At 42.4% G+C, this 24,989-nt stretch overlaps 2 protein-coding genes across 9 annotated transcripts in view; one reads left to right on the plus strand and one right to left on the minus strand.

The window, feature by feature from the left end:
• SAMD12 (sterile alpha motif domain containing 12) overlaps window positions 1-3,764 on the minus strand; it is a 442,714-nt gene extending 438,950 nt beyond the window's left edge. For both annotated transcript variants that reach the window (XM_061171424.1, XM_061171423.1), the window contains exon 1: window positions 3,645-3,764. In XM_061171424.1, the coding sequence (XP_061027407.1) occupies window positions 3,645-3,657 (13 nt within the window). In that variant the 5' untranslated portion in view covers window positions 3,658-3,764. The remainder of the gene's footprint in view (window positions 1-3,644) is intronic.
• Window positions 3,765-4,089: 325 nt separating this feature from the next.
• COLEC10 (collectin subfamily member 10) overlaps window positions 4,090-24,989 on the plus strand; it is a 445,704-nt gene continuing 424,804 nt past the window's right edge. For 3 of the 7 annotated variants that reach the window (XM_061171636.1, XM_061171634.1, XM_061171637.1), the window contains exons 1-3: window positions 4,098-4,124; window positions 4,623-4,719; window positions 8,314-8,402. The gene's annotated coding sequence lies outside the window, so the exon portion shown is untranslated. Of the gene's footprint in view, window positions 4,125-4,622; window positions 4,720-8,313; window positions 8,445-24,989 lie in introns of those variants that run through there. The other 4 variants (XR_009697646.1, XM_061171635.1, XM_061171638.1 and 1 more) reach the window with 3 other exon arrangements.

The following is a 24,989-nucleotide window of genomic DNA, read 5'->3' on the forward strand; positions in this document are numbered from 1 at the left end:
TTCTATTAGATCTGGAATAGAAACACTATGTACAAAATTTATCCACTCCATTTTCTTATACAGCTGAGGATGAAGCAAGGAGGAGAGGAAATGTGGACCAGGAGTAGGAAAAGCCTTCTCTTGCTCTGGGGCATTTATACTTCACTCATGAAACAATTACTGAGGTCCAACTAAGTGCCAGACACCAATCTTGGAATACAGAGGTGAATACAATACTATGCCTGATGAATCCACTTTTTTCCTCTCCCTTCAACCCATTAATGTTAGAAAACAGTGCCTCAATGAAGACAACTGTCTACACAATCTGTCCATGGAGAAGGGATTACTCTCGGTTTCTACAGGCTACCTCCTTTCTAGAGGTCCTAGTTCTCCAGCTATTTGGAGTAGTTTCTTATAATTTTTTTTTAAGACAATGGACGCCAATACAATCCCAATCTGAATGCAGACCATAACATGTTCTGTGGCTGGAAAGCACAGCTTTAAGCTGCCCATAAATGTAAGGCTTGGGTCACAACCAGATTAGGAAGTAAACATAGGATGCTGAAATTAAGTCAAAGAAAGCCTAACCCAGGGTAGCCATAAAATAACTCCAAGCTACAAGTTTAGCAAACTGAATGAGCCCTCTTTTTCATCTTAAACTCCAAGTTACAAGTTTAGCAAAATGAATGAGCCCCCTACTTGCTCTTAACACTTTTACAAGTTCAAGCTTACTTAAGAAAACAGGTTACACATTGTAAGAAAAAAAAAAACAAACTTCTAATTTGCTACTAATTACAAAGACTGGCATGAATCAGTGAAAATTCAGGATACAAAACAGGTTCCAAACAGTACCGCTTTTTTTTAATAGGAGAAGGATGGGAGGGAGTGCAAGTAATATTTACTGAGAATCCATGTCCTAGCCACTCTTAATAAGCCCTTTCCTTTATTTAATCTTCACAACTTTAGTGGGACCTAAACAGTAGTGTGCCCATTTTTTCCAGATGCAGAAACGAAACCTCAGATGTTAAGTAACATGTATTGTATTTCCTATTCCATTTCCTCTGGCAATATTCCTTATTCTCTAAATCGGTGTTTCTCAGTGAGCTTGGGGAAACTGCTTGTTCCTTGGTTTTGGGTTGGGAATTTTGTACGAGATGGCCATGCACTACAGGACACTTAGCATCCCTGGTCCATGGGCATAAAATATCAATACCAGCCCCTGCAAATCTCAACATGCCCTAGGAGGACAATGTCCCTCCTCAGGTGAGAGCCACTGCCTTCAAACCTCTCAAAAGTTCCTTATTTTACGGCATTTGGGCTCCTAAGAAAGCCCCATGCACCCTTATGGAGTCAGTTACAAAAGCTCCATGGATTTATTTCCCATGCATTTCATGAGCATTTATTGAGTACCTATCATGGGTCAGGTAGTGTACTATTGCCTGGGAGTATAAAGTCAAAGAGTACATGGTCCCCACTCCCCAGGGGCTGTAGTCTTAGAGTCTAGTGAGAGACGTTAAGTATGTTAAGTACGGCAAGTGTTAAATGTAAGCACAGGTGCTGAGGAGACAATGCAGGAGGCACCTCCCACAGACCGGGCAGAGCACTCAGAAGGCAGAGGGAAGGGAGGGTTGAGACAGGTTCCCAGAGGAGGTGAAGTTTTCCCTGAGCCTTGAAAGACCAAACGAGAGTAGCTAGAAAGGGTCAAGTTCAAACCAAGAAAGCTGCCTTTGTAAAGACCAGAGATAGGAATATTTGCAGCCAAAGTTTAAAATATTCCCTTTATTCTTCAAGTTGAGGCCTCATTGTGATTCAAACTCAGGATCTCCTGTTTACTAGACAGGCACTTTAACCAAACAAGTCGCTAGAAAATAAAATAAGCTCTCCACAGTCCAGGCATACTTCCTTTCAAAGCCTTTGTTTTTGTAAGGTCTGGCTTCGCTGGTATAATAACCCATCAGACAAGAAATATGACTAATTCTATACTTCTTCCAGCGAGCAAGAAATTGCTTTCAAGTACATCATGGACTGGCAACCAGTGAGAGTGACCTTCACTTGAGGACACAGAAGAGTGACGAAGAGAAGAGATAATGTCATCTGAGGGGTGAGGTAGAGAGGTGCCAGTAAGTCAACTTGCCCTTAGCCTCAAGCTCAGAATGAACTTTATCTTGTGTTTTTTGTTTTTTTCATCTAAAGTCTTGTCTCAGTTACCATCAACTGTAACAATGCAAAAAGCCAGATTCTCACCCTATTATTACATTTGCACAGAAAACTTTGGTTATTTGTTTTTTCAAAGCCATATATATGAGATTTATATATGTGTGTGTATATAGATTTATATATATATATATATATAAATTTAAAAGCCAAATATATAAGAACAGTAAAGGTAAGTAGATAGGTGGATAGAAGTGCCCAGCTGGGGATCTCTGAACCTGAGACAGCCCAAAAGCAAGTTTCCTGAGTTAATGGGTGCTGACCACAAGAGCTGGGTTATTGCTACTTCAAGTTGTTAAGTAATTACAAAGAGAGCAAGAGTCAGATTAGTTCAGTTGCTCTCACCTGGGGCGGGTAGGGGAGAGGGACGCCAGCAAACCCTTGTGGTTCCTTCTTTCCTTCAGCCTCCAAGGAACAGGCTCACTTCCCCTTGGCAAGGAGCCTGCTGCAGCTGGCAGGCATGCCCTCTTTTTCCAACACCAGCTTCCCCTCTGACCTGAACCACACTCAGGAACCATAATTCTGTAGATGAACTTACACTCCCCTTTGGTCCCATGATCATTTCAATTTATCATTCAGGCACAGTGTGACTGCTCGTTTGACATCACAAACACGTCTGGCCCACATATTTTTCCCCAGAAACTACCCTCAACAAGAAAGCCAGTTTTCCAAGGTGAGAGCATCTGAAATGAAAACTTGGGATCCCACACAAACCGCCTGTCCCTGCTTTCAACCAGGCAGTTCAAAGGTGGCAACATCATAGAGCCCAAACTGAAAAACCAAAGACCAAAATTATAGGAGGAAAGGAGGAAAGAAGGTGGGCTTCAAAGAAAAGGATTCACCCCAATGGAAGAGGTTGGCTGTCCTTATCCCTGGCTGATTCCATTTCGTTTCCGTAAACTTTGCTAACCTCGGGAGGGTTGTATAAAGAGACAGGTGTAGGGACACCTCCACCCTCTGGGTACATCTGCTGCTATCGCTGCTGCGTACACACGACGAGGGGCCCTCGACCCAATAGCAGTCCATGCTTCCCGATGACGCACCTGGCGAGGGTCTTCTCCCATGTGTGGAGGCCAAAGTGAGCATCCTCAACCTCGAGGCCACCGAGCCGGCCCTGGCGGGATGCGGCAGCGAAAAGGGCACCTCGGGGCTGAGACCTCCAAGCGCTCTCTCAGGCTTTTCCCCCACACCCAGCACATCGTTTCGCATTAGGGACACTCTTCGCCTCCAACCCGAGAGTGCTGCGCATCTACCTGTCTTTCCAAAGTAACTGAATAAAGCACCTACTGGCCCTCCGTGGCTCAGGTGAGTGCCAAGAGGTGTAAGAGGAAAGGGCCCGCTTGCCACCACCCACTTTCCTCTCCTCCCCACGTTCCCCAAGCTTCATCGGGGATGTGTGTATCGGGGTGCGCGGGTTAAGAGGGAGCTTAAAATGCCCAAGCGTCCCTTACCTTCCACAGCCATTCTCTCAGAGCTTCCCTAACGCATGCATAATTTTCTGGGCCGAGATACTCCTCCTGCCCCGCGCTCCCCTCCCTCCTCGCGCTTTCGCCTAAATATTCTGCGCTCATCTGCTCCAGGACCAACCTGCCGCGGTCACGCAAAGCGAGGCTGGCGGCTCCCGGCTCGGCGCAGAGCAGCCTGGGAATTGTAGTTCCCTCTCGTTCCTCCGACCCGGGAGAGCACCCCGAGTCCTGCGAAGGGCGCGGCCCCGCCTCCACACTGGGATGGCATCGCCGGCTTCATCGGGCCCAGGCAGAGAAATCCCTCTTGGCGGGGCGGGGGGGGGGGGGGGGGGGTGTCTCATGAGTAGACATGGGAACCCTGGGAGGTAGCTGGGACTACATTTCCCAAGATGCCGTGCGCTGGATTTCGTTCCGCGCCAGGAGCAGAGACCCGTGATTGAGCTCTTCCCTGTCGATTAGAAGTGGGTAAGCACCTGGTAGGGCTCGTGCGGGAGGCAGGAGGCAGCGGGGTTTGTGGTGTGACCTTCTGGGCTTGTCGCTGGCCTCCTTGGCCACCCAGTTAGTGAGGGGAGCAGAGCCGCCGGCCGGCTCTGTTTTTCCGCCTGGGCCAGAAAGCCGCTGCAAAGGTTGCGGTTGAAACTTGTTCCTCTGAGACCTGGGAAGTGGGTTAGGGAGAATCTTGCCAGGTGATACAGCTGTATTCTGATCCTCCAGGTGATTCAGGTGGCTAAACACTTCGCGTAGGGATGGGGGATGGCCTAAAAAACCCGAACAAGTATCACCCCTAAGGGGTTATTAGAAACAAAATCTGGGAACCAGGATTCCACCTGAGGATGTCAGATGATGGAAACCTGTGTGGCTTCCAAGACGGGAGGCTTTCAGCTTGACTGGTCTGGGAGCCCCTTGGCGGTCAGTGATAGGGCCTAATAATTAACAGCATCTGAGAGTGTTCTTTCACCTTAGGAACTTCTGTCCTAACTCCAGGTGCTGGGAGTGCTGTAAGCAGACAGGAAAAAGAATCACGCTGAAGGCAGTAGAATTCCAGAGCTGGTAAATACTGGTAAGAATGAAGTTCCCAGACTTTTTTTCCCGCGTGTGGAAATACAGATGCATTTATCGCTGGTAGAGGTGAGGGAATGGCCTTGGGAACAGATCAGACTCCGATTGAGTAAGATTTTTAAAGGCCTGGAGCTCAGAATTGCATATGGTCCACCCAGACCCCAGCTCTTCTGCCCCTACCCCATATTTAATTTTTAAAGAAATTACTCTGGAAAATAACTCCAAGGAAATACAAGGATTCGATTCTTGCTGTCATGATGACTACTTAGATTTTCTTTGTCCCTCTTAGTGATAATTTTTTTTTTTTTTTAAACACTGAACAATTTCGTTTCTGAGCGCATATGTGCACACCTGTTTTTGTGGTCACTAAGTATGTGCTTAGTCCTCCTATTGGGTAACATGGCCGTGTCTGGGTACTTGTAAAAATACCTGTAACCAGTAAATGCCCTTGGCTATACTTTAACTCTGAGTTCATGGAGCTGTATGCAATTCAAACCCAAGGCTTCCATCCTTGGTACAGTAGAGAGAGTCCTGTTCAGTGAGACACGCTTGCCATGGGCAAAATAAGTTAAAATAATGATAATATTAATAATACCAACGCTGACAAAGTGCATCAGAATCTCTGGAGGTAGGGCTCCCATCCCCAGCACTGTTTTTCTTTTTTCAAGTACTTTAGGAGATTCTAATCTGTAGCTTCTATTGCACAATCTTGTTAAAGGGATAGAGACCAAAATGCCTGGGTAAGAAGGAAAGAGGGGGCATATTTGGCATTCCTCTCTGTTTCCTGCTCTGTTAACCTGTCACTGAGTCTTGTTGCATCTTCCTGAGTATGGGCTTCCTCTCTACTCTCTCTGCTGTATTTAAGTAATGTCAGTGCCTCCACTGGTTCCACGAGGTCAGGGATGGACTCTGGTACTGCTCACCTTTGATGTTCCAGCCACCAGCACTGCCTGGCACATAATAAATATTTAATACATATATTATGTGTTTATAAATAATGCCTGACTGAAGGAGTGTGTGAATAAGCTACCTAATGATGATTAGGTCTCCATTTTCCCCCATGAAACAGCAAATTCGTATTTCACTTTTGTTTGTTTTAATGTTTCATACTCTTAGAAGTAGATATTTTCATCAATTCAAAAATGACCTAGAGACAAGTTAATCTAAGCCCCCTCATTTCACAGTTAAGGCAGAAAAGTTGAAGGGTTTGCCCAGATCACACCGTGTCCAAACAGTGTCCACAACTGGTCCAGACCAAGGTTCTTTTGGCGAGGACAGGGGTGGGTTGGGGGAAGATTTCTGTTGCTCTAGACACAGCTCAGCTTGGTTTGATGGCTTAGCTTTAAGTCAAAGAGGCTGGGGCAGCTTTGTTCCTCACTGCAGGTTTGTGGGTAGGTTGGGGGAACTCTGCCCCAGGCTGAGGGAGGAAGCCATTCTCCTAGTAATGGCAGAGGAGCAAGAGGGAAAAAGGAAGTGTGCAAGACTTTTTAAGGCCTGGCTCTGAACTGGGGCACTGTCACTTCTTCCCCCATGTCATTTGTCAAAGCAAGTCACATGGCCAACCTCAAAGTTGGGGTGTGAGGAAATACACTCTGGCCATGAAGAAGTCATGGCAAGGATGTGAATGCAGGGAAGGATGAAGAATTGGGTTAACTCCTCAATCCCTACAATGACTGTGTATTAGCCTCCTGTGGCTGCTGTCACGAAGTTCTGTAAGCTGGGTGGCTGAAAACAATGGAAATCTACTCTTTCACAGTCCTAGAGGCTAGAATTCTGAAATCCAGGTGTTGGTAGGGCCATACTTCCTCTGAAGGCTGTAGGGAAGCATCCTCTTTTGCCTCTTCCTAGCTTCTAGTCTAAGTTGCTAGCAATCCTTGGGGTTCCTTGGCTTGTAGCTACATCACTGCCATCTCTGCCAACATCACCACATGGTGGTCTTCCTCATGAGTGTGTCTCTGTCTCTAAATCTCTCCTATGAGGACACCAGTCATTGGATTTAGGGCCAACCCTGATCCAGTATGATTTCACCTTAATTTGATTACATCTACAAAAACCCCATTTCCAAATAAGGTCACATTCACAAGTATCTGGGGTTAGGAATCCAACATATCTATTTGGGGGACACAATTCAACCCACAGCAGACTGGAATCTTCTACCATCTTTTATAAACTAGAGCAGTTGTTCTCAAGGTCGGGGTGCTGAACCCAGAGCATGAGCATCCCCTGGGAGCTGGTTAATTAAAATTCTTGGGCTTCAACCCAGACCTACTGAATCAGAAACTTACGGGTTTAGGATCCAGCAATCTGTGGTGTCACAAGTCTGCCAAGTGATTTTAATTCGTGCTAAAGTTTGAGAACCACTACCAAAGAAGACATTAGGACCCAGACTTTGCAAAGAGGTAAATTTAGCCATTGTTCTTAAGAAGGAGGGAGAAGTGGGACCCAATCCCGATTGGGTGCCAGCCATTGTGTATCTGCATGTGTGTGTTTCTGAGTACAGAGGGGTGCTAGAATAAGCAATGGGGGCATTTTGCTAGTGGCAAAATGACAGGGGGAAGGTGCTAGAAATAGAGCAGGTTTAACCAATTCACTGAGTACTAAGGACATAATTTTAAGGAATCTAAGTCCTATTTGCCTCCTGGAATAGTGGAGTTGTATAAGCAGTGTTCTTATACTCCAGAGTCATCACAATGAATCTTCATTTTGTGTGGGTGTGAGAAAGATGGGAGGGGTCATCGGGGCTGGCTCCTGAGTCTGGCATGAGCTATGCTGGGAAGAAAATGAGAAAATGTAGGCAAGGCTTTGAACAGTGTTCAATACATTTGTGGAAATGATTATTACCAAAGACCTGTTGCTGACTCCACAGTTCTGTCTTCAGCCAGTTCTGGAAAAGTATGACCCTGGGAGCCCTGTGGCTGTATGTGCCACAGGTGAATACAGCATTTCAGGCGTGGGGCACGGGGAGTTAATTTACCAGAGAGCCACATGTAACGTTCAGCTAAACTTAGCAAAGGGCTGTCAGAGCTTAGGTGGGGTTAGATTCTCCAGTAAAAATGGAGAGCAAAAATAAAAAATGGGCAACTTTGCCCTTGAAAATGCTTTACATTGCCTTTGAAATATAGGCCATGTAATTTTTTATGTATACAGTCCTGAAGAATAATTTCCTAGCACACCAAAATTGGAAAACATAAAGAAAACACTATTAGGAAAGTCTTTAAGCAAATGTCCGTATATTTAAAGTATTCTTCCTTTAAAATAACAATCAAATTCCTAATTGTGAATGGGGCGATGGATAGACAGTGCTGAACTCTAATATCTTAATATACTGTTTGGTTTTATGGGGATTAAATGAGAGAACTAAAGCTCCATCTTAGAATAGAGACAGTTTTCTAAAGAAATGGGAGTTTGTTCAATAGATTTAACCTACCTATATGAATCAAACACTAATGGAGTGGTTATGATTTGCCAGAAATCCGTCTAAGTGCTTTAAAAACACCCCGGCATTCTGGCTTTGCAGGCCGTGTGCTTAACCACTATACAATCTCACCTTTCTAATTTTTCACATATTGTGTTTCCATCATATGCAATTTTGCAGAGTGCGGACGAAGGTCAAAACTTGGAGCTGGATACACTGATATCAGGTGTGGACCCAAAGGAACCACTCCATGCACCTCTTCTTGAACGGTGGGCAAGTAACATGGATAAAACTTCTGCAGCCTTTTCTTTGTATGCTTTTCTTATTTTCCCAGAGGCAGAAAATATAGCATATTGTGTTGTTGCAGGAGGAAAGAATGGGGTTGAGCCTTCCTGGTTAGAGAAGAGAAAAGTCAATCCGTTGTCAGAAAGTAAGAGTCGGGGGAATTCATGCAGTCAGAGGGCAATAAAAGGCACTGCAGATGCTGATGACAGATTACTGCCCTCATGAACCTGCAGGCATGATCTAGGGCTCAGCCTTAATGTCTGCCAAACTCAAAGAAGTTAAAGAAAACTGGGACATAGGCGATGATTTAGATTGCACCTGGGAGAGAAAGAATGCAGGACCCAAGATGTGCCTTGTGAGATAAGGCCAGCATTAGCATAGTGCAGACTCAGGCTTTGCCTTCTACTTGCTTTTTCCAGCCCATGGTAACTGTTAGAGAAGAATTTGGTATTTGAAAGGTATTTTTGTGAGGTCTGGTTTCATTCAAGAATCCCCAAAGCTGAAAATGTGGATTTTATGGGAGTGGGGGAAACTATCTGCAAATTTTTGCCCTACAGGTTTAAATGCTAATGGGGTAGTATCTGTTAAGGTGTCTTAATTGATGCAGACTATATTTGTTAAGGCAATCTCTGCCTTCCTCATACAACCCTTTTATGGACCCCTGGGGGTCCTTCGTTCTCATCCCCTGGGCTGGTCTCAGGCAAAAAAGCAAACCGGACCGCAAAGCCTCCCCAAGGCCCTGTTTCCTTATAGTGCTCCCTTATGTGTGCTGTATGTTTCATTGACTGTCTTTGGAGGCGCAGTGATGGAGTAGAAATACCCTGGACCCTGGAAACCTATAGATCTTAGTTGAAATCTGCCTCTCACCACAACCAGCTGGGTGAACTGAGCAAAGTAATTAACATCTCCACCTTGGTTTCCTTATCTATGAAATGGATAACAATATATCCCTTTTGGGGCTTTTTTTTTTTTTTTTTTTTTTCAATGGAAGGGTTGAGATTGGGGCTCAGGACTTTTTTGTTTTTTTTTTTTTATTTATGGCTGTGTTGGGTCTTCGTTTCTGTGCGAGGGCTTTCTCTAGTTGCGGCAAGTGGGGGCCACTCTTCATCGCGGTGTGCGGGCCTCTCTTGTTGCGGAGCACAGGCTCCAGACGCGCAGGCTCAGTAATTGTGGCTCACAGGCCTAGTTGCTCCGCGGCATGTAGGATCTTCCCAGACCAGGGCTCGAACCCGTGTCCCCTGCATTGGCAGGCAGATTCTCAACCACTGCGCCACCAGGGAAGCCCCTTTTCAGGGCTTTTTGAGGATAAGTTATCTATCTTTCTACTATTCACCCCGAAGTTCATGGCTTACAATAATAAACATTTATTATCTCACCCAATTTCTGTGGTTCAGGGAATCTGAGAGCAGCTTAGCTGGGTGATTCTAGCTCGACTCTCATGAGGTTGCAGTCAAGATGCTGGCCAGGGCTGCAATCATCTGAAGGCTTGACTGGGGCTGGAGGATCCACTGCTGTGGTGGCTCCTCACACACCTGGCAACTTATTGCTGGCTGTTGGTAGGAGACCTCAGTACCTTGCAGCAGGCATCTCTTCATGGGACTACTGGATTGTTCTCACAAAGTGACAGTGGCTTCCCCCAGAGAGAGTGATCCAAGGAGGAAACCACATGTCTTCTGTGACCTCATCTCGGAAATCATACGTCATCACTTCTGCCTATTCTACTTGTTAGAAGTGAGCCACTTAGCCTAGAGCCACTTAGTCTAGCCAACGCTCAAGGGGAGGGGAATTAGGCTCTACGTTTTGAAGGGAGTGTCTAAGAATTTGTGGACATATTTTAAATCACCATAAGAGATAGCATAAGTAAGATTCTTCAAATAAGTGTTTAGTGAATGCAAGGCTTAAATAGTATCTTGTTCTTCATCTCTCCAGTACCTACAACAGTGCTTGGCAAATAGCAAGCATCCTAAGTAGTGAGATAACATTTATTATATAATGAGCTAAAGTTACTGCTTGCCTTGTGTCAGGCTTTGTGCTAAGCATTTTCAACGGAATAGCTCATTTCATCTTCACAATAACCCTGGGAAATGGATGCTACTCTATTATTATCCCAGTTTTACAGATGGGAAAACTGAAGTATGCACAGAGAAGTTAAGAAATTTCTTGGATGTTAACAGATGGAGGAGTGTGATAGAGCCAGGAAATTGGTCTCAAATAGTCAACTCGAGGATGAAGCTTTTAACCACAAAACTATGGGTCTTCCTACAATTCAAGGCCTCTAAAACCATTCATGTGAAATATTCCCACCTTTGAAATTTATTTGTCCTGGACTACTTTGAGAGTGGGAGAAAATGATACTTGAATTGTGAAGTCTATATCTTGGGGCACTTCTTCTCAGATCTAGAATGCCCTAAAAATTCCCAGCCAAGATTTCAGAATGTGAAGCCCAGGAATTCCTCCCCTACACTCTTCCTTTCTCCACTGTTGGATAAAACACTTCCACGGCCCTCTCCTTTCTTCTGTCCTGCAGTTTAAGTTTCTCCCTTTTTTTTTTTTAAGATTTTTTTGATGTGGACTATTTTTTTCAAGTCTTTGTTGAATTTGTTACAATACTGCTTCTGTTTTATGCTTTTGGCGTTTTGGCCGCGAGGCATGTGGGATCTTAGCTCCCCGACCAGGGATCGAACCCACACCCCCTGCATTGGAAGGCGAAGTCTCAACCACTGGACCGCCAGGGAAGTCCCTAGGTTTCTCCGTGAAACTTTGATATTTGAAGGTCCTAAGGCTAAATATAAGTTTGAAAACTGCCCAACTAGAAGATCTTAAAGATCCCTTCCTGCTCTAAAGTTTTATGATGACGTGAGTCCTCCTTCTTCCTGCTTCCTTATCCTTAGAGAAATTAGTGACCAAGTCTGGTCAATTTGTCCTCAACAACTACTCTCGACTCCTTTTCTCATCCCTTAGCCACCGTCTTCATTCTACACCTGATGAGAACTGGGATCGAAACATTGTAGCCATCCCAAACAGAGTTCACATCTCCAGTCATTCTTACCTCCAAACTATCTTGTGTCCAGTGACCACATAAACCTCCAAGAATATCCTCTTTGGTTGTGAAAACCTGTTCTTAAATAAATCCCTTCACTTGGTTGTGTAGCAGTCCTCACACACGGTGCCACAGATATTAGTACATATCAGTAATTTTTGGAGAATGTAGTCTTAAAAGAAGTAGTTTTCTTTAGTGATAGAATTTCCTGAAGATTTTGACATGCCAATATGCAATGTGAATCTTCCTGAGAGAGAGAGAATGTGACCCAAGAGGTTTACTCTCTTGGGCTTGTTGTGGACTCAGGTCAGGAAACTCTCTTGGGTTGTCTATTTGAAAGCTGTTTCTTATTACCGGGCCTCTTACCTGAGACTTCTTACTTAGTGATGAGCCCCTACTCACTGTACTACACCTTCACAGGTGATAGTCCAGAAAGCCATTCCTCAATAACTGTTGCTCTGTTTCTCCTTTACTGCCCAACCCTCAGCCTCCCCAGAGTCACCACTTTAGAATATCAAGATGTGTGTGTGCATGTATACATATACATAACTTTCTTTACTGAAGGATGGGGTAATTTTATGAGGGAATTGCCCCATAGAGGATTTTTAGGGTAGAGAAACTACTCTGTATGATGCTATAATGATGGATACACATCATTATACATTTGTCCAAACTCACAGAATATACAACACCAAGAGCAAACCCTAACGTAAACGATGGACTTCGGTGATAATGATGTGTCAATACAGGTTCATCAATAATAACAAATGTACCACTCTGATAGGGAATGTTGATAATGAGGGAGGCTATGCGTGTACGGGGGCGGGGGATATATGAGAATCCTCTGTACTTTCTGCTCAATTTTGCTGAAGCCTAAGGAATTACTGTGCTTCATAGTGTGAAATTTTGGCTAGGAATGTGTGGAGCCTAAAACTGCACTAAAAAATAAAATCTACTTAAAAAAAAGAAAAGAAAAAATTGAAAGCCAAGTACTAAATATAACTTCTTCAAGGTCCAAAAGTGTGCATGTGTGTGTGTGTGTGTGTGTGTGTGTGCGTTAACTAAGAAGTCAACTCTTCACTAGATGGGTCCTCTTTGAACACACCCACAATTTCTAATCTGACTTCCCTATCACTGGTTTTGCCCCTCTATACAAGAGAGCCTTATCTTCAAGATGTCCCCATTGAAATTCCATTCATGTTCTGGAAAACCCCAACTCCTACTCATTGGGTCCTTCCAGGACCCATTTTGATTCCCCTCATTAAGACGTTCCCCCAAGTCCAAGTTATTAAGTCCAAAATAGCATCCTCGGGTTTTTATTTGGTCAATGAATGATTTCTTCTGACAACCCAACAAGCGGCAGAATGGTACAAGGGAAGGGTCTTGGTGCTCCCAGTTTTATAGCATCATTCAGGTCAGCATTTATCCTCCAAGACGTATCCCCTTTGGGGTTTTCCTAAAGATACACCTTAAAAAAACCTATCAGATCTATTAGACAGCACATAGCTTACCCTACAGTTATTTTAATTCTCAGAGGGAACACAGTCCCTTTAAACCCTAATAAAAAAAAAATATTTTTTAATTGCTTTGTAATTTGCAGTATAACTTTTTCTTCCTTTAAAGGCAGCAAATTTCATTATTATGCAGAATAGTATTACACGCCTTTTATACTCCTTTTTAGCTTGTATCACTTTGAACTTGATGCATAAAGAAAGGAGCCATGTGCCTCCAGAAGACTGCCCTCTTAGTCATATAAAGAGAACATTTGAAGGACCATTCAAGCAAGTAAGTAGTCAGGCACTGTGCTGGACACTAGAAAAGGAAACATGAGTAATACAACTTTCCTGCTCTGAGTGTACACCTTAAAAGGCATTTATTCACTCATTTGTTGAATGTCAAGTGCATTCTGAGCACCTAATATGTGCCAGGTACTATATTGGTTGTTGGGAATGTTTTTGACTGGGTTCCATGGAAACAGACTCTAAGACTGAGAATTGTGAATTGTGCGTAAAGATTTATTGGGGAATATTCTTGGGAGATGCACGTGAAAGAATGTGAGGATGGCAGGATGGGTCAGGGAGAAAAATGGATATTCAGTGAGGTTGCAACTGAGGCCTCGTCCTATCCTACCAGGAGCTCTGGAGCTGAGATAACCCTTTACAGATTTCCTAAAGTGGCAAGGAGGCCGGGCCGTTGTGTGCCATGTCAGCCTGTCATTGGTGGCCTAGTGTCTCTAAGAGGGTCTGTAACTATGGCCTGGTGTCTCTAAGAGGGTCTGTAACTATGTAAAACAAGCCAGTTTTCTGCAGCCTAGGGCAGTGCCCAGCAAGGGACATGGCTTTGAGCCATCAGTAATCTATATCCCCAGGAGCTGGGAGATGGGAAGAAATCTGTGTGAGAACACAACATCCACTATTGGGTTATAGCAGGAACAAGGATCCATTCATGTCCTCAGGGAGTTGATAGTTTAATTGATGAGCCATAGCAGCAAATAGGTGAGTGCAAGTGCAGATAGATTAGTACAAGAGTAAAGTGCTATGAAGACACAGGGCAAGAGCATCTAGCCCAGTCTTAGGCGTCCTAAGCAGGATTCCCAAAAGAGGTGATGGCAATGATGATGTAAGGAATTAGGCATGTGAAGGCAGTGAGTGTGGAAACTGTTAGAAAGAGTCTTCCTAGTAAAGAGGACGGTGTGTGCAAAAATGAGAACATGGCATGGGGGAACCTTACATAGTTAGGAATGGCTGGAGTGAAAAGTGCATTAGAAGTGGTACACAGTGAGGCAAAGGAGCTGAGCAAGGACTTGAACCTGAAGGTTGGACCTGAAGGAGCAAGGACGCCAGGTCCAGCAGTTGGGGACTTGATCATCTTGACAATTACAGTTTCCAGCAGGGAGTTACATGATAAAATGCACAGTGCGGGAAGATCATTCTAGCTGCAGTGTGGAGAAAGAAATCGAGATAAAAGAGCAACACAGGGGCCCCTATGAGTGACCGTGTAGACAGCTAATTTGTTAATTTCTGGTGAAAAACGATAGTGACTTAAAATAGAGACATGTCAGTTGCAATGGAGAGAAATGGTTGGATTTGAGAGATATTAAGAAGGCAGAATCCATAAGACTTGACTGATTGGATATGGGTCCTTAGGGGAAAAGAGGAGTCAACCTCAGACATGTCTTTGAGCCAGAGAAGTCTGGCAGTGGTGTGAAGGATGGGTCTGTGAGAGTGTCGGCCTGAAACAAGGGAGCCAATTAGAGCCGTGATAAACAATGTATTTTTGTACAGGGGCCCACTCAGGAGAAAAAAGAAGTTTCTGGCCATACTCATTTCGTTCAAATGAAAATAACGTTATAAAATTCTGTGAAAATAATATTGTATATTCTTATAATTTAAATTACCTTTGTTAGAAGAATATCAGTGAGAAAATTGGCCCTGCTTTTAGCCACTTAAATATTAATATCTGGGCCAAGTTTAGACATAGCACCACGGAGCTTGTCATTTTTTGGTTCCTTTTTGTGTGGTGCTTTGGACCTCACAGAGAACATTCTAGAGTGTGTTCTTTTTCTACCCTTGATGCCACCTGGCAGGTAGGAATTATTGCATTTCTAATATATAGAAGTAGAAAAGGAGGCTCAGGGAAGTGAAATGGCTTCACTTCCCATGTGGCAGAGTTGGTTCTAGAATGTTCATTCATTCAGTGCAGAGTTTCCTGAGGTTGCAGTCACTTCTTGCCAAGCATCACACAAAGATAAAATCAGTGTGCCTGCTTCCTGCTTTTTTCAGCAACCTGAGTCTCTCTCTGCTGGCTGCAGGATTGTCTGTCTGCTCAAGAGCAGAGAAACTGAGCCTGGCAGAGAGATATTGCCAGAGTGCCCCAACACTGCCGCTTTCCCCTGAAGGTGCTGGCCACCTGAGCATTCTTGCTTCCTGACCACATTCAGGCCACTTTTGGGTGTCCTGCCCTGGGTCATCCTATCAGACTTTTGGTTACTTGGAGCACAGAAGTTGGGAAAGACAGAGGTGGTTTCTACAGATGTAGATTCCTGGGATGTATAGGGTCTAAAAACCTTCCAACCAAGTAGAACTTGGCTTCTGGGTTGCATTTTGTAGCCAAATGAACTAAATGTAGCCCAAAGAGCCCCACCCCCCAAATCAGTGATACTGTAACCTCCAGGTAAGATGACTCAGCCCTTAACTAGAGCAGAGGTGAGGAAAGGAGGAAAAGGGAGGGAGGGCAGGGGAGGAGAGGGGAGGGATCTATTCTGAAACTGTCCCTCAGGCTGCACTCCCTGGCTACGCAATAGCCTCCTTTTTGACAATCACTTGCAGTGTTAGGTTTTCAAATACGATGAGAAGGGAGCTTGTTTCTTAATCAGGCAATTTAGACATTAAAGATGTAATTAAATATGATTACAGATAAGCTTGAAATAGATTTACTGAATATAAACACACACCTACAGATGCACGCATTTCAGGTTTATTCATTAGTCTCTTTACAAGCACTTTGTAGTCTTTTTTTTTTCCCCCGGCTTTATTGACATATAACTGATATATAACACTGTGTAAGTTCAAGGCATACAACGTGTTGATTTGATACACTTATCTATTGTAAAATGATTACCACCATAGAGTTAGCTAACACCTTCATCACATCACATAATTACCGTTTCGTTTCTGTGGTGAGAGCATTTAAGATCTACACTCTTAGCACCTTTTAAGTATGTAAATACAGTATTATTACTATAATCACCATGCTATACATGGTGATTCCCAGAACTTATTTGTCCTATAACTGGAAGTTTATACCCTTTGACCAACATCTCCCCAATTCCCCCCAGTCCCCAGCCCCTGGTAATCACAGGGGCTCTACTCTCTGTTTCTATGAGTTTGGCTTTTTTAGGTTCCATATATAAGTGATATTGTACAGTATTTCTCCGACTTATTTCATTTAGAATAATGCCTTCAAGGTCCATTCATGTTGTTGCAAATGGCAGTATTTCCTTCTTTCTCATGGATGAATATTATTTTTTATATTTATACAGTAAGTCCCCTACATATGAACCTTCAAGTTGTGAACTTTCAAAGATGTGAACGTGCGTTTCGCATGTCCAGTCACTTAAGTTAATTCACACGTCCGGCGTACATTGTCACGTGTGTGCATCCTCTACAAGTGATTGTGCTTCTGTGTACTTTACTGTACAGTACTGTATAGAGTACAGTAGTACAGTATCTTTATTTCAAGCCCAGGATGTCCGGAAGCAAGCATAAAAGCAGGGTGATGTAGCTGGTACTGCTAAGAAGCGCCAAGCAATAACAATGGAAACAAAAGTGAAAATAATTGAGAGAGTGGAGCAAGGCCGTAACCCTGAATGGGGTTTGGAAGAATCTTTGCCGGCAGTTTGTTCACGATTTTCGTGGATTTGAGAAGGTGAATGAGGAGTCCAAAGTGGTCTTCAGCAACTTAGTGACCCTCAGTGAGAAGCTGGAACTAGATCTGCAAGAGGACGACTTCATTGAACTCCTTGCTGTGCAACACGGGAGCTTACTAATGAAGACCTGATGGAATTGGAGGCCCAGAGAAAGGACGAAGAGAGACAAGAGGAAAAAGAAGTAACTGAAGAACTGAAGAGATTCTCAATGCAGGAAATGGCAAGGGGATTTTCTTTATTTGAGGAGGCACTGTTAGTTTCTGAGGCACAGGACCTGAACGTAGAACGGTACACGAAGGTTGCAGCAGCCGTTCAGAATGCAATCCAGTGCTACCATGTCATCTATGACGAGAAAAAAAAGAGCTACTACCCAGACATCACTGGATCGTATTTTCAAGAGGGTAGATAGAATTGAATCCATCAAGGAACCAGAACCTGTGCCATCAGCGTCAGGCGTGGGTGAGATTGCAGCTTGTCCTCCATCTCCCATTGCTGACGATCCTTCAGCTCTACCATCTCCCACCTCCTCTCCCTCCTCCCATCAGTAACTCTTCTGGCCTGTTTACTCAATGCCAGCCCCTGTATGCCAGCTGTTGTACTGTACTACTGCACTTTTCAGGTACTGTACTGTAAGATTAAAAATGTTTTCTTTATTTTTTGTTTGTTTTTTATGTATTATTCTTGCGAAAAGTATTATAAACCTATTACAGTACAGTACTATATAGCCGATTGTGTTAGTTGGGTAACTAGGCTCATTTTGTTGGGCTTACGAACAAATTGGATTTACGAACGTGCTCTTGGAACGGAACTTGTTCTTATGTAGGGGACTTACTGTATTTATATTTATATTTATGTATTTGGAGAAAGAGAGAGAAATCATATCTTCTTTATCCATTTATCTGTTGATGGACACTTAAGTTGTTTGTTTCCCTGTCTTGGCTACTGTGAATAATGCTGCAATGGACATGGGAAAAGCACTTTGTGGTCTTGATTGTCATGCACGGTTAGTGCAAAGTTTTGGTTTTTGTCATCTTCCTTACTGCCTTCTCTGAAGTCTGCCTCTATCCTGAGCAGCCTTAATTTACTTCCGGAGTCCCATGATATTGTCCCTGAAATGCGCATCAAATTGAGCAGAGAGCTGCCTTTAGCATTATAAATACTGGCTGTACAGAATTGCAGAATGTCTCTAATTTTAGTTGCAAAATTAATAGTAATAATATAAACAACTACCATTTATTGAACATTTACTATTAACCAAACTCTGAGCTACATGCTTTACACACACTAACTCAATGATATGTTGGGATTCAATTCTATTACAGCATAAGGATTTTGCAAATTTTATAGCAACAATTCAGCCATTGTAAAACCTTCTCTTTTTTCACTGCCTTTATCTAGTTCTTTGAATTCTACACTCTGCAGGACTCAAAATGCCAATTTCGTACCATTATCTATACCCTCTGTGAAGTAGGGAAGATGCCTCTTCTTACACTTTTACACTTTTCACACGGAGGCATCAAAGTACATTGCCTTCCAGTTTGTTTTTCCCATGCAGTCCCTGCCCTTGAAGATTTCTTCTCTCTCCCTAGAATCTTCCGTAAGGACATATCTCAGGACAAGCAATCTTCCAAAGGCAGCAATTTCCAATAATTCCCCCTCCCCACCCCAGCACATTCTTATAGGTATAGGCATATTTTGACAGAACCCTCAACCAAACAGCTGTCTCATATGGCTGTAGAAGAGGTAGGACAGGCTGCAGATGCTGTGTGATTCCCAGCACGGCTCAGACACCTCTCGCACTCTGCTCTTCAGGCATATGCAGCACTATAATAGGAATAATCTTGAGTGCATTCTAATTTGTTCAATTTTAAATCAGGCTGCTATGAATCTTATTCCACAGAAATGTGCGTGCAAAAAGTGTCACACTGTATGTAAAAAAATCCTAAGGAAACCACCAGAAAAAGCGACGAAATAATAAATGAGTTCATCAAGGTCACAGGATACAAGATTGATTTACAAAAATCAATTGTAATTTTATATACTGGCAATGAGCTATTTGAAAATGAAATTTAGAAAACAATTCCATTCACAATAACACCAAAAGAATAAAATACTTAGGAATAAATTTAACAAAAGAAATATAAGACTTATACACCGGAAATTGATGACAGAAATCAAAGAAGACCTAAATAAATGGAGAGACGTTCCACGTTCGTGGATTGGAAGATGTTAATTCTCTACAATCACTATCAAAGTCCCAGCAGGTGTCCTTGCTGGAACCTCTGTTCTGCCTTCATGAGAAGCTCTATGCTCCCCCTCTCCTGGGCCATCCCATTAACTAGAAGCTGGGCCAGTATTGGTTTTGTCCAGATGCAGATCTTTATGTTTTGTAAAGTTTGGAAAGCTTCAGTTGAAATTGACTCCCCGTGATTTGTTATGGTCAAATGAACTAAAAGTAGCTAAGTGAGGTCTCTGTACATCCTGAGTGAGCAGATATCATAACCATCCAGGGTCAGAACGGCTTGAAAAATACCATTAATCAAATGAAAGGACAACCACAGATTGGATTGAGAAAAAATTCGCAAGTCATATATCTCATAAGGGATTTTGACTAGACTTTTCACTAGAGAAGATATATGAAGGGCTAATGAGTGCATGAAAAGATGCTCCACATCATCAGTCATTAGGGATATGCAAATTAAAACCACAAGAGATACCACTTCCTATGCAGTCGAAAGGCTATAATAAAATGGAGACCAAAGCAAGTGTTGGGGAGAATGTGGAGAAACTGGAACTCTCACACGTTGCTGGTAGCGATGTAAACTGGCGCAACTGCTTCAGAACACAGGTTTTCAGTTTCTTACAAAACTACCGTATATCCCAGCAATTCCACACCTATGTATCTACCCGGGGAAAATGAAAATATGTACACAAAAGGACTTTTAAATGAATGTTCATAGCATTTTTATAACACAAAAGCCCCAACCTACATTCAAATATCCATCAATTTGTAAGTACATAAACAAAATGTGGTCTATCTATATACTGGAATACTCTTCAGTAATAAAAATAATTGAAGTACTTATATATGCTACAACACAGATGAACCTCAAAAATATTATGCTAAGTGGAAGAATCCAGAAACAAAGATTATATATTGTATAATTCCCTATATATGAAAGATCCAGAAGAGGCAAGTCTACGGAGATATAAAGCAGATCAGTGGTTGCCTGGAGTTCAGATTGGGAGCAGGAATTGACTATAAACAGGCAATGGGAGTGGGGAGGAGGGGGTCCATGGGGACTTGTTGGGGTGATGAAAATGTTTTCAGACAAGATTGTGGTAATTTTTGAACATCTGTTTAATTTACTAAAAATCATCAACTTGTACTCTTATAATGGGTGAATTCTATGACCCTTATACCTCAATAAAGCTGTTAAATAAAAATAACCAGCACAGAATGGAAAGGGTGGGGTATAGATGAATCAAGTTTGACAACATATTGATAATTTTAGCCGCTGGATGATGGGTAATGAGGGATCATTATACTTTTCCTTTTCACTCTGTGTACATTCAAAATTTTCAAATAAAAAATGAAAAAGAAAAGATTAAAAAGGGAATGTCACACTTCTTGCTTCCTTTAAATGGAATGAAATCTGATTCACAGTCTTTATATCCCAGGGCTGGAGGAAAATTCCATCTGTCATCATAGATGCCTGTGGCCAGGGTTATTCATCAATCTGGGCTGCTCATGTGGGGCTCCAAAAAGTCTTCAGGCCAGCAGGGGCTTGGTGGTATGACTGTTATCTGGTATGAATGGTTTTTAGAAAAAGTTAGCAATGTCACATTTAGGCCAAAGCTGTAGCAGGCATCTTTTCTGAGCTCTGTGGCATCCATATAGAGGGCCAGCCTCCTGAGGTCCCCTGTAGACACCAGATCCTGGTCATTCCCTGCTGAGTCCTGTACATTCATCCCCAAGGAGGGGTGGGGCTTTTGGACACACCCGGGTGAACCACAAACCTGCGTGTTCTTCTGGGTTGTGAGAGTAACTTCTCCAGGCTCACCCCGCTCTCTTGTCCTAACCTCTTCCCTGGATTTAGCCTTTCCTAATGTCCAGGAGGGAGTTCATCTTGCAGTCACCTTTTTAGGTTGTGCTAATGCATCTGAGGTATGCATTATGTATGGACTAAAGAAATATTCTTTGATTAAAAAAAGTGTGTGTGTGCATGTGTGTATAAAGTACAGAGACTAATACACAAGGAACTCTCATCTTTTCAAATGCATCTTCAGCATGCAAGACCTAGTACATTCACTCATTGAATCATTCATAAAACAAATATTTATTGAGCCCCTCCAGGTAACACCAGGCACTATTTGCTGCACCGGAAATGTAACACTGAACAAAGCCCACAAAGGCTCTGCTTTTATGCAGCTTAGATTTCAGAGCTTATGATTTCAAACTTTAATGTGCGTAAGAATCCTATGGTGATCTTGTCAAAGTGTAGATTCTGATTTTGTAGGTCTGGAGCTGCTTGAGATCAGCATTTCTAACAAACTCCCAGGCGTGGTGAATGCTGCTGGGCCACAAAACGTGCTTCGAATTGCAAGGTTCAAGGGTGGAAATCAGGAAAATACGGGAAAACACTAAAGTTAATTTTTCATAAGTTTCCATATTGAATTATTTACAGTGAGCTTCTTATCCGTGCTTAGGGATGGTCATTGCCATGCTCTGCCCTGAGGGACCCTACACTTGTCACTTGGCCCCTAAGTGAATTATTTTTCTCTTTTGTCGTGGAGACTACCCTGACCAAGCAACCTACCCGGACCACACCCTCCAACTGTCCTGCACTGTCTGTTCACACCCAGTGGCTTCTCTGATTAATTCATAGGTTAGGACCTGTGTGTCAGAATTCCCTTAGGGATCTGATCCTGTTTTGCACTTCAGAGGCCCATCTGGCAGGTATCAAAGGTGTGTCTAGATCTTTGGAGCTGCACTTGAGCCTCTTCTGGTCTTATATTTTAACTCTTTCCTGCTCTCCACTTTTAGGTTATGGTGTTAATGAGGAGGGAATGGGGAAAAAAAAGGAAAAAAGTGCCTTTGTGTTCTGTTTATTTTTTTATATGCCTTATTTCCCTTGAAAACAATCTCTTGGTGTTTGTGTGATTGTTGCACAAAACGGGTTAATTCTCTGCAGGCCACCAGTTCAGTGTGGAGCACCTATGTGAATAATTCAAATACTGGTTCTCCTGGTGTCTCTTGCAGCTGCAATAGGGGTTAGGGAGATTGTGAGACTGTCCATGCCGATAAAGATGTACCGTGAAATCTGTGTGTAGAAGGAGGCTTCTAGGAAAACTCTTGCAAAAGGGACAGACTCTGTAGCTTATCTCCTTGGATTTCGACTTGTGCCCTTTCACCCCTCTCTTCTCTTTCTCTCTGGAACATGGAAAAGATCCTGGAGATTGAGTAGTGCCTTGCAACCATGAAACTGAAAGCTTTAGACTAACAATTTTGGAGCAGGAAGATAAAGAGCATCTGGGACCTTGAGGGCATCTTCAGCTGTTACACCCATTCTGGAATACCCATCTTCAGATTCCTGTTTGATCTGGATACTCTAACCAGGGTTCCATGACATGAATTGGAATCTGCTCCCGAAATGATACATATAGTAAGAAATTTATATTTTGTTCTATGTGTAATTGAAAATCATCAGAGGGTTGTAAGCAGGAGAGCTATATGGTCTGATTTATATTTGTAACAAATGACCCTATGTACTATATGGAGACTAGACCATAGGTCCTACCGGGGACATCAATTAGATGATCATTGTGGTAATTCAGGAGAGAGATGACACTAGCTTAGACTAGGGTTATGAAAGTGGAGAGACAGAGCTTGAGTGTACTTTAGAAAGTTTTTTACAAAAGGAAACAAAACTGAATATACAGTAAGATAATAGTGGCCAACATTTATTGAGTATCATTACGTGCAAGACAAGATTCTGAGCATATTCCATAACTCACTCATTTAATCTTTACACTAGTGAAGCAGGAATTATTTTTACCTGCATTTTACAGGTAAGAAAACTAAGGAGTAAAAAGATTAAGTCATTTTCTAGTAAGTGATGGAAGATGCCTTCCTCCCTGTGTCTGTGTTGGGGAGGGGGAGTTCTGTGTATGGGTATGGGAGTGTAGATATAGAAAGAGTCATCCTAAAAAAAAAGGCTAGAAGAAAATATACCAAATACTGTAGAAGTTTTATGTCTGAGCAAGAGGATTACACACAACTTCTTCTTTATACTTTTCTTATTTTCCTGTATTTCTATAGTGAACATATGCTAGTTTTTTATATAGGAGGATAATTAATATACAAGAGATATTCTGGTTTAGAATTGTGGTGTTTAGCAGTAGATTTACTATCATATCAGCTGTGTTTAAACAAAGAGAGAACGGGTCATTGTATAGTTATCATGGCCAAGACAGAAATGAAGCCAAGCTGAGCTGTGGAAATTAAGTCGTGGAACAGGTTAAGTTTCTAGACCTCTAGGACATGATTATGACTTCCTCATCTTAGCCAGTCATCTGTCTACTAATTGATGATGTCTTCTGGAGATAGTCCTATTCAAATAACCAAACTTTTCAACTTTTCCAAACTCTGGCATTGTAGGGAAGCAGCTCTTTATCACACAGTCTGCCTGTTTGTTCAAATGTGCTCCCCATGTCCGGATTCTATATGCCAACTTGGCTTTCTTTGAAGAATTTCCCTTGTATAACTTGACATCATTTAGTTTATTTATGTTGGAGAACCCTCAGGGAAATACTATACCTGTGTTATATATGTGTGTATGTGGATATAAATTGCAGAACAACAAATCATTGGAAGGTGAATTTAAAGTCCTAGTCCTCGAGCTGTTCAAAGGTAAACTATGCACCCTGTGCCAGAGTCAGCAAATGAGAAGAGAGCAGTCAAAATTCAGCTGAGGGGTAGGGAACCCCAAAATAAGCTTTTAGACTCCAAATCCTAAAAGTGTCAGGAGCCATCTTTTAAAAAATCTAGATTCTAACCTCTCTGCAGGCAGTGAACGTTTATTTCATTTCTTAGAATAGCCCAATCTCTCTATCCTCAAGCTCCTTTACATGTCTACTGTTTGCCCAGTTTTTAGCACTAAACCTTGCACTTCAATACCCTGAATATATTAGAAGAAAAAAATGCAACCTAAATGTATCAAAAGTAGAAAACAAGAGATAGTAAAAAAGGACTCAAAACTCAGAGAGCAAACAACTGCTAATTGACCATTCATATACATATATCTTTTTCTTAAGGATTTGAGAATGTTGGAGTATATGCTCCTTGTTTTTACATAGAAAATTTGAAGGACATAAAATCCATTATATACTAAGGAGGTCATATTAAAAATTTTAAAATAAAAGTCTAAATAAACCACATTTTATTTTTTAAAAATAGCTCTCTGTTTCATTACATTTTCTGCCATCGCTAAGATTTGACCAATTGTTAAGTGAAGGCAGCCATCAGATTATGTAGTCAAATTAGATGGAATGTCAGTGGGGAAGAAAATGATGAAGAAAAAGTGTTCATTATACAATCAAGAAGCATGAAAAAGATTAGAATAAAGAGGCTTTAGGATAGAATTGACTGAGAACCAGAGAGGGTTTTTGTTTTTTATTTTTTTAAATTTTAAAATAGGTATGGGAGCTTAGTTGAAGCTACATGACAATACCCGTGTTTGGATAAAACAAAGAGCACAGACTTCACTTGAGCAAGGCACTCCTTCCTAAATGGGCTAATTCTGATAAATCACCAAGACATGGGGCTGCTAGATTCTAGACAATGAATTTATACAAAAGGAAACAAAGCCTCATAGACATTTTTATTGTAGATGTTCTCACTATGTCATTACCAAGCTATAAAACAAGGAAAGAACTGAGCATAATTACAGCCTCTCTCAACAGAGCAAGGAGAATTGGTTTGAGAAAAGCCCCATTGTAACTCATTGACTCGGGGTGGGGGTGGGGTTCCCCCAGGAGGACCATAAATCAGGTTCAAGAGCAGGAACCATATCCATTGCTGTGCAAAGTCTTGGGTCTGAT

The sequence above is a fragment of the Eubalaena glacialis genome, chromosome 17 (assembly GCF_028564815.1).
Source record: "Eubalaena glacialis isolate mEubGla1 chromosome 17, mEubGla1.1.hap2.+ XY, whole genome shotgun sequence".
NCBI lineage: Eukaryota > Metazoa > Chordata > Mammalia > Artiodactyla > Balaenidae > Eubalaena > Eubalaena glacialis.